Source organism: Melanaphis sacchari, unplaced genomic scaffold (genome assembly GCF_002803265.2).
Source record: "Melanaphis sacchari strain LSU unplaced genomic scaffold, SCAv2.0 Contig50_pilon_pilon, whole genome shotgun sequence".
NCBI classification, from domain to species: domain Eukaryota; kingdom Metazoa; phylum Arthropoda; class Insecta; order Hemiptera; family Aphididae; genus Melanaphis; species Melanaphis sacchari.
This window is the reverse complement of record NW_020271344.1, coordinates 3278680-3289548: the sequence shown is the minus strand read 5'-3', so window position 1 is coordinate 3289548 and position 10869 is coordinate 3278680. Positions and strand designations below refer to the sequence as shown.

At 31.1% G+C, this 10869-nt stretch overlaps 1 protein-coding gene across 2 annotated transcripts; it reads left to right on the top strand.

The window, feature by feature from the left end:
• Positions 1-991: 991 nt before the first annotated feature.
• On the top strand, positions 992-10869 carry LOC112599300 (failed axon connections). Of its 2 annotated transcripts, none has more exons than XM_025346133.1 (7): positions 992-1090; positions 1435-1878; positions 8825-9027; positions 9093-9228; positions 9311-9448; positions 9538-9828; positions 9952-10869. In XM_025346133.1, exons 2-7 carry the CDS (start codon positions 1558-1560, stop codon positions 9994-9996), a joined length of 1134 nt encoding a protein of 377 aa, XP_025201918.1. In that variant the 5' UTR covers positions 992-1090; positions 1435-1557; the 3' UTR covers positions 9997-10869. The 2 variants fall into 2 exon arrangements, with proteins under 2 accessions (XP_025201918.1, XP_025201917.1); XM_025346132.1 differs by having other exon boundaries at positions 1014-1121.

Below are 10869 nucleotides of genomic sequence, written 5' to 3'. Positions count from 1 at the left end.
TCGGACAGACATCCGCCAACCCAGGTCAACAAGTGTCAAAGGTGGTTTCTATTTCTGTTATTTTTTTCATTTAATTTCTTTGTTGGTGTTTGGCGTGGCAGCAACTACCCGTCGCACCGTGTTTTTATTAATAATAAAATATCGTCTATGAAAGGGACGAAGGCGCGTCGAAAAAGTCGTGAGAAAACACATGCGTCGACGCCGCCAGATCGTATTGTAGCAATCGTTCAATCGTGTTATAAATTATATTATTTTAGTTGCTGCTCGACAAAAACCACGTCCGCCATCCGTGTCAGTCTTGACGCGTAAATTGGATCGACCAAAATTAAAAGGCTGTTAATATATCGCATTATCATGCAGGGGCGTCATTTAGGGGGGGATCAGATCAGGGTATGCGGTTACACCCTTTACTTTTAAAATAATATACTAATTGGCCTACGTCTTGCTGAGATAATGCTCAAAATTAAATCTTCTTAAATTATATTTTAATTTCATATTGGTAATTTTTCAACAATGGTATCTATATACAGTCAATTATTATGATTGTTAATTATTTATTATATTTTAGTTTTTAAATTGATTTTTACTGCCCATTTATATTGATGCGTTGATTCGGTCCATGAAATGTATGGAAATAATTAAAGGGCAGGATAATGCGTACATATATCTACTTTTATATGGCCTGGTGAAATTTCAAAATGGCCTGCTTGACACCTCGCAAACCTAAAAAATAATCTGAAATTACGCCCCTGTTATCATGTAAAACGCTGTAAGATTTGGTAACATTTTTAAGCGGAGGAATAATAATAATAATAATAATATCCCTACAATGGAACAACACTGTACAGCGGTCGACTCGTACCGGTGCGGTGGTGGTGCCAGCGGCGGCAACGGCAGCAACGGCGTTGATGGAAAGGGCGTGGCGGCGCGGTGTGGCGGTCGCACGTTAGTCAAAAGTGGTTCGAGATGCGCGTGCGTGCCGGGTTAGCGTCACTCTTGACCAACGCGATACCCGGCTGCACCGACCCGTGCTCCAGCCGCCGCCGCTGCTTGTCATTCGTGCATTCGAAGTCGCGTCCTTTTCCTGCCGGTACGTGTTTACTTGATCTCTGTTGTTATTCGTTCGTATATTTTTATTTTTACTTATTCTAACCATTTAACATATTGTTTATAAACTGCACACAGAGTAACAAAAGACGTGCGTTTCAATAACGTATCATTATTTCTCCATTAATGCACTATATTTTTGTGCGTCTATCTTCTTGTTACGCGCGTCTCTTAGATCTCTCTCGTGTATGTTTGTGTGTGTGTGTGTGTGTGTGTGTGTGTGTGTGTGTGAGAGAGAGAGTGAGTGAGAACGTGTGTGTAGAAACGCCTTTGAACGGAATAATAAAATCTATAATTTTATAATCTCGTCATTTGTTTTCTGTGTAGAGTTAACTGCCGTTGCCGCTGCGCATCGTATAGAGAGCAGCGCGTGTACACTGCCCGCCAACCCTTGTAGCGCCGTGCAAACCAGTCAACCATTATCGCATTACTCTACATAGAACTAGAAAAATGACTACGGAAGAGACCAAGAACGTCCCGCAGGACGTCAAGGAACCGGTGAAGGACGGCGCAGAGCCCGTTGCTGAAACCAACAACAAACAAGCTGAGAATAACGACAAGAAACCTGCCGTAGCGGAAAAGGATGACAAGGTAGCAGCCCCTGCTGCTCCGGTTGAACCACCGCAACCGAAATTCTCCGTGAAAAAACAGAATTTTGAAAAAGATGTCGTATATCTGTACCAGTTCTCACGCACACCCGTTATCCCATCCATGTCACCATATTGCCTGAAGGTGGAGACATGGCTCAGGCTGGCTGGACTCAAATACGAGGCAAGTACCCTATTACATCATAAATATTAAAATAATATTAACTAGATATATTTTATACTTATTATTAACTTTTTTTGGTACCACCTACTGTTACCTTACACCCCCAAAGATGATAAGTACCTAAGTGGTTAATTACTATTTTCCTTATTTTCACCTTATCCTTGTCTGTGGTCAGATCATAATATTAACTTTTTCACTTTAAAGTTGTTGATGATGAGCAATTTGATAGATGAACCACCATTTAGTTTATTATTAAGTCAACCTAAATCTAATTTCATTTTATATTTAATGATTTGAATGCACGTATACTTGGTATTTTAAAATTTGTATATATATATATTTTCAAATTCTATCACTAACAAGTGTCAATTTTACTTATTTAAAAAATATTGTAACACTTCTAAAAAGTTAAATTTTTAATAAAAAATAGTAAAAATTATTTTCAATAATTCTCTAATAATTAATGTTTTATATTTTCATTTTTCATTATATACCTATTAAAATATGTCACTGATAGGCACTGTCAAGATTAAAATTATGTGTTATTACATTAGAAATGGATTTAAGTTCAAATTATATTTTAGAAATTTTTTTTATTTAAAGCTAACATATATTATATGATTCAGTAGATAAATAATAAAACATAATATATTATATTATATAGTAATTTACTGAACAATATTTAATTATCTGAGATCATCCATATCCTGTGTATAGAAGCAAACATAAATGATAATTGATTCTATAACTTCTAATAAACTATTTTTAGTATATTTAATATTTATTTATGATAAATTATTTTACTTATCATATTTTTGTATTAAATTATTTATTTTTTAATATTGTGAAATCTATGTAAAAACGTCAAGTTTTCATTAGATATACTAATTAAACAATATATTGTATACATATTTTTGTGTACTATTTAGTTTTTTGGTAGAACTAATTAAATATGAACTAGATAAAAAAAAAAAAGCAAAAAAATTTAATTGGTAAGAAATTGAACTATCACCTTAGATAATAAAAATTTAATGATACAAGTGGAACAGCCATATATTATTTGACATGTTACACAAATCTAATAATCTAGTTAAAAATTAAGATAGAACAAAGTGATTTTATAAAGTGATAAATCAAGTTTTTAATTATTAATGGGCATACATAACAAGCATAACTTATTGATTGTTAAATATTTTCTTTAATAGTTAACTATCTTGTCTTAAAACAAATGTTTTTATCAACAAAAAAATCCCCTCTATCTAAATTGTACATCTGTCCACTTAATGATTATTAATAAATTATTATGTACTTTTTTTATTTAATAACTAATTCAACTGTTAGTCACTTGACTTAGGTTTAAACTTTTCAAAAATATAATGGGTTTAAAAAATGTAGTATCAATTTTAGAATTTGATTAATTTATTATCTGTAAAATTTCAATTAATTTATTAATTTAAAATTATTAAAAATTGATTATACCTACTATATATTTTAATTACACATTCAATGTTAGTGGTTATTTTAATAGACTATAATTTGCTTTTAACGGTTTATACTTTTTTAGTATTAAAAGAGGACATTTTTTTATTAATTTATATTTAAATGTATTTTATGTAGGTGTTGCTTACTGAAGATTACCGAGTTCGTTAAAAATTATTTTCGGTTACACCTATTTATTTTATTATTCTTAATTATAAAACTTCTTGGTTCCATATTGTATTATAATACATATGATAATACAATATATTATTTTATTCTATGTAAGACATCAATTGTGATCGTAGATCATAAAATATCTTCTTTATACATAAATGCTTGGGAACTATAATTCTCCACATGTGCACACGGTTGCACGTGTTTTTTTCTAAGTTGAAATAATTTGTCATATGTGCATAATATGTGTTATCTGTTTTTTAATATTATTGTTGAAAATAATAATTTTGTTTGATGTTTTGAATTGAAAATAGCGTATAACAATAAATATTTATTATAGATATATTAACCTGTGAATGTATGCTGTGTATAATCATGTAGATAGATAGATTAGGTATTTAAAATTCATTGACAAGAAAATTGCTTATCAATTTATTTTTGACCTTTCTGGCTTTCTGTATTCACTACTTTGATAATAAACGTACAATTTTAAGTGTATCGTAAATCAACTAGTGACTACTATTAGTACTATTCAGTCTATGATCACCGTTATGATATATTTATTATATACTATTTTTATTCATTTATATTTCATATATATTATGTTAAACCGAGCTCATGGACGTTCATTAAACGGCCATAATAATATTGTCTTAAGATTTATTATTAGCATCATTTAGTATTTACGTTAAGAACGACGTTGCTGGGAACTTTTTCGCTACTTCTATATAATTTTTATCTTTTACGATTGTTGAATTCCTAATGTCCAATAAAAACCGCCGCTATAATTGTTCGGTATTGGTTAGTGATAAAACTTGTAACGGCTGGGAATAAATACGGGTGGCTTGCTAAGTAATTAAAATGTATTATAAATAATTTTCTTGTCCAAATCGGAGTTGTTGAGTTGGTAATCCAATACACGTATAATAATAATTATCAATATGATTAAACAAGAGGATTTCTGTAATGTTCATATTTTGTGCGTCATAAAAACTTCCAATATATTAGTGGCAGAAGATGTATAATTTATAATGAAAATTGACATTTTGAACTCTATTTTTAAAAGAATAAAATAAGTTGGGTTTACAAATATTTATAAATTTATATTTACGATGTATTATACGCTTTCACTATAAGTACTGGAAACGTTTTAACTAGTAGAAATCCGGTGAAATCATTATGGCGTGTTACTACATTACTCATTTTCCTTGGAGAATCTCCGTCTGTGTAGAAGAAACAGGAAATCAAATTTTATTGCTACAAAAAATCTGTTGCGACCGATAAACGTTGTCGTCATCGCAATAATTAACTGTGAAATGTTCCATTTGTGTTCGATCATGATTTATTTTATTTGAGTTTTGACGTAGTCTGTTGTAGTCCTTCAGTGTTTATTGTTTAAATAAAATGCCTCATAAGCATATTATTTAATATAATACAAATATTATTCTATTAACTATTACATATAGAATTTGTACTCCACATTCCTTATCGCTGTAAATAGCCTACTATACGATATTATATTATAATATATTATTATACATTATACAAATATACCAAAACACATGTACCACACCTTTTTTATTTCAACGGAGAATATTATAGTAGTACATCTTTATATACAAAAAGAAAAATATTATATCATCGTAACTTTTTTTGTATTTTAAATCTTGGGAACCCCTATAAATTGTAATAAAAACAAGTATGTTAAATATTATTCAGACCATAGGGTATTTGGAAAACATCCCTTACGCGTTAGGTGTCTTATTTATTTTTTTCACTCTTCCGCGTTTGAACGTTTATTATATTGAATAAAATATTGTGTCCGTAACACTATCATATAGTATTTTTAAAATTATATAGCTGTAAAATCCAGACGCGCGTCATAATAATGACCCCTCCTCTCCCGTAGATATTATTCCTTGCGCGTATCATAATATGTGGACGTGTGTTATAGCACTCGTTGCACCACAATAGTGCATTGTGTGCATAATAATTATCCATTTGTTATCTTGTGACCGGATATAATGTAGCAATTCGTGGATATTTTGCGTATTATTAAAACATTTTACTATAATAACTGGTTACTACTGTACTGTGTAGTTGTTACTTAATATTAATAATATAAACGATTACGCATGCAGCTTTATAAATGTCGGGTTTTTAATTTTTATTAAGGTGGCTGCGAATTGTAAATTCGCATTCCTCCGCTTCGCTCGTCCGGATAGTGCGAAACCTGTTGGCGACGGTGGTAACTGGCACGGACTCGCGGTGTACGAGACTCCTATTTCCGCGCCACCACCGCTGCATACCTTTTAATTATATTGGTTTATGATAAAACGTTTAAATATTCTTATGGCATTGTTTGTGCGTGTTTCTTCGATATATAATTACAATGAATGTACACACTTGATGTATAATATACTTTTATGTTATTAAAATCTTAGTTATGAAAGGTAAAAATTACTCCTCTTTTGCGCTGATCAGAATGCGATATGTTTGATTTGTCATCTCGCGTTGTATCGGGATTTTTATATTCAAATTGTGTTTAGTATATATATATATAAATAGCTAATGTTATGATGTCATTATTATATTAATATTTTATGTATTGTGGCCTTGCGGATCTCAAGTAGAAACGTTTAATCAATAAATGTCAGCCTTTGGAAGTTGATATTTTTAAAATGATCGTTTCATGAGCGTTTTTGTTAAATGTAATTATCATCATCATGCTCACTTTTATAAACGACGTGTACCATGCACACTCCAAGTATATCAATTCCAGTTCACTTTGCGTACATCCTTATTAAGGCGACGACACTTTCGTCGCAACCGACAAAAATTAATGGTATTCTTTGCCGTTGTTTGTCGATTATAACGATAATAATATCATGTACGCAATTTTGATATAACATTATGTTCATTTATTGTGTGTGTGAAAGGACTGAGGAAAGAGAAGGCCCCACCGTTAATAATCTTCGCTTCGTTATCGTGGACCTCTTCTACGCCTCTCGTTGTCCTTCGTTTGTCACCCTTCGGTTTAACTCTCTATTATTTATTGATCAATTAAACAACATTTTTTGTTGTTAGCGTTGCTCTCTTTTACAACGACATTCCGTGGTATTTTAAGAAAACGAATTATCATATCCCGAGTTTTTGACTTTTGTGAAACGAATATTTGGCGGTTGTCCCGTGACTCACGATAAAGAAAGAAAACCATTAAATTTTTCGCTGGATGATATCGAATCATGAATTTATCGACTATCAAATAATGATTACTGATAACAATTATTATTTATTACCATTCAAATAGCTAGTCTTACGACGTATTTATTTTGGTATGTCGATTCGAGTTAATGTGTATTTAACATTCTTGTTTGTTACTTCTGGGAAGCGCACACAATTATATTATTAATTATAGTGTCTTGCATAGGTCTTGATTGACGGAAGCACAATACAGATGGTCTGCTGTGTAATATAACCAATAATATGATGGCAGGACTTTTTATACGGGCGACTATAAAATATATAATATGATGAATACGCGTGTCGCGTGGAATGCAACCGCATTCCATTCTATTGACTATTTTACTTGGCTGTGAGAATCACACGAAACTTTGACCTTTATATTAAATATTAATATGCATTTGCTGCCATACAAAGTAGTATAGCACAATAATTATGACACACCACGCGCGCGTGTAAATTGTTAATGATTTGAATCCGATAACCGATTATTATTTAATTGAGTGCTTAACTAAACTTTGAAAATATACCAGTCAGTGGTTAGTCGTTAAAGCGATGACTTACAGTGATGCTTAGGGTGAATTCGATGATTTCCGACTCATCGAAAGTAGATTTACCGCTGCAGTAGTGCACATGCGCGACTGCAATATTCAGTATTATAAAATGTGATATTTACAAACCGGTTGTATCGATAAAATAAAAAAAATGATTGGTAAAAAAATTGCAGAATTTATCGCAGGAAGGAGACAGGTTAGGTGAAACCTGCGTTTTTTTCTAGTATACGATTTTTCACCATGATGGTTAAGTACTTGCTGGTGCCTAGTGATGACCCCCCAACCCCCCCTTTCACACACACACCCATGTCATCAAACGGCGGTAATTTGACTTCGAAACGAAGTTGGGTATGTGTGCAGTTTTTCAACTTAATCAAAATACTAAAATATAGAGTGTAACAATTTTATATTAGGTTTATTTTTATAATTTTTAAAAACGTGTTTCTAGTCGAGTTTTTTCTGCACGAGGGGGTAGTGTATGTGCGTTAATGGTGAAGAGATCAATAACACAGTTGTCGCCGTCTGAACCATAAACTCCTCGACCTCACCCCTACTCCACTAACTGCCGTTTCCATGACGACCGCCTGTAGTATTTCTCGGCTCGGGAGTTCAATAAACTCAGCGGTAGTAGTATGTAAGGGATTTTCTCATATAACTGCCATCACCAACCATATTATTTGGGCGTCGTCTACCTAACCGACTCGCTTATTTATGCAACAGGGTGTGCTTTATTTTTCAAAATTATGTCTCCTTCGCCACCACAACCACCGTTGTTATATTCTTAATAAAGTTTTTTTTTTTTTTAATGAAACTTTAAACTGAGTCATTAATAGAAAAAATAAAGCCAAAATTACTATTACATGTTGTACCAAAATTGACACAATTTTTACAACTGGAGGGGTTGAGATGTATTGACTTATAATGATTCTCTTCCCCGGTCAAACTTTCATATTGTAATTTAAAATAATTTTATCACATAATGTTATTTAACATAGTTATACAGTATAATTTTTGATGATGAATTATCAAATAACAAAAAAGAATAAGCTTCCGACGAAAGCAAATTGAATAATTATTGTTATTTCAAATTCGTAATATTGCTACTTAATGTGTCACTTTCAACACTACCTCAACTGTAGGTATTTATACATTATGATGTCGAGTGTTTAATTTCAGTTTTCTATGTTTTTAATTTGTCTGTATCTTATGTTCACTATTTTGTCAAGGTCCACTGGGATTAAACTGTGGTTCTTTTGACCTTAATTTATGAACCTAGAAAACTCATTTATTTTCCAATGGCAGGTCGTTGCCCTAGACTTCTTAACTGATAAGCATCTCTATCATAATGATTTTCATGATTTCTCCTTGTACAATATAAGTATTAGATTATCATTTTACTGTTACAATCAGTTTTAATTTGTAGAATTAATGTATTGACTAGACAAAAATAAAATTTACTTTAATTTAATGAATTTCAAATTTTATGTTATGTTTAGAATGTTGACCACAAAATGAAGCATCGTTCAAAAAAAGGACAATTACCATTTATTGAATTGAATGGTGAAGAAATTGCTGATAGCACTCTAATTATTAAAGAGCTAAGTCAGAAATTTGGCAAAGACATTGACGCCGCATTGAACCAAGATCAACGTAACATATCACACGCTATGATATCGATGATTGAGAATAAACTTCTTTGGTACGTTATTTCTGCATTTTTAGATATTTTTTACTTTTAAATTTACTGAAATTTTATGGTTTTAGGGTGATAACATGGTGGAAGACAAAAACTCCAGAAAATGTTATCAAAGGATACAAAGTGAATTTGCAACATGCGCTTGGTACATGGGTACCAAATGGAGTTCTCAATTTCTTATTCAAGCACAGTTATAGTCGAAAGGTGAGTGTGCTAAAAATAAAATTATGTTTCTATATATGTTATTTAAAATCAATATTGGATCAAATTGTTTTCTTGTTCACAGGGATTAAAAAAAGTTAAAGCTCAAGGAATTGGAGTACATAAGCCTGAAGAGATTTTGGAATTCGGACAAAACGATCTTAAAGTTTTATCAGATGTTTTAGGCGACAAATTGTATTTCTTTGGAAATGAGCCTTCAACTGTAAATTTTTTTATTAATATTATAATAATTTATCAAAAAAACTTTAACCATTGAGGTTTCTATAACAATAAATTCACTTATTGTTTCAGCTGGATGTAGTGGCTTTTGCAAACTTGGCACAATTGTTCTTTTTAGACAAAGATGTTGAATGCCAATTACGAGACTATTTAGTGGACAACTTCGGAAATTTAGTAGAGCACACAAACCGCATCAAGGAACGGTGTTTCCCTGATTGGGAAGACATGTGTAAGAATCTAGACTTAAACAGCCACTTGCCAAAACCACCACCAGTCGAAGAAAAACCTAAAGAAGATGGAGACAAGAAGGCCGCAGAGAACAAAAATACTGAAAAGGAAGCTAAGGAACCATCTGATGAAAAAGTAAGTTAAATTTGTTTGTTTACACTCCTTTATGGATAAAAACGTAATACTTAAATTGTTGATTATTAATTTAATATTAAACACACTTGTAAAACTTAATGACTGATCAAATATGTTTTATAGGCTGATGGAAAAAAAGAAGGAGAGAAAGAACCAGAAGACAAATGAGCAATATTTGCACTGGTTACAATAAAGCAGACTCATCACCATCATTTTAAATTAAGCGATTTCACCAACACTTTTGACCCATCATTATACTATTGACTTAAAATGAAAAAAATCATACATGATGTAATTATAAGTTACGTAAATGTTATATGAAAACATATATAATTAATACCCACAATCCAATTTTTTTTATGAACTGAATTTTTATGTTCGTCAACAATAAATTTTAAATACTTGTGTTGTCGAGCAAATATGTTTCATAAGATTGACTCCATTAAATTAATAATATAAAATTCTTTGAAAATCTATATAACAAAAAAAACAAAAAAACTACAATTTATTTATTGGGAGACAAATCTGAAGCTCAGGTATTAACCTAATGCATTACTCTTAAGTATAATAATAATTAATTATCCATTTTATTTATGTGTTAAGACTTGTTTGTTTGTTTGGGCCTACGCTTTAATTTAAATGGGGACCAGACAAATAGGACCTCGATAAAATTCCGCTTAGCTATACATATTATATAACATTTTATTATTATTTTTTTAATTAATGAAAACGTTGAAAATCCATTATTTCCTATTTCGGTGACAATATCCTCTCTGTATGATGTAAATTTTTCTACCATTTATATAATTTTATACATATTATTATATATATTTTATGTTTTTAAGTGTATAAATTAATTTATTATTTAAGTAAAAAACGAACAAGAACGAAATTCTGTTAACACCTTTTTTGTATTTGTTTAAAAACAATACGTACTTTCTTCCTCTCCCTCTTTTGGCTTTTCGGCAGGTATCGAAACGCTAACCTAACTAGTAATAATATCTAATTCTCATAGCATATTCATGTTCAAAAAATAAACTA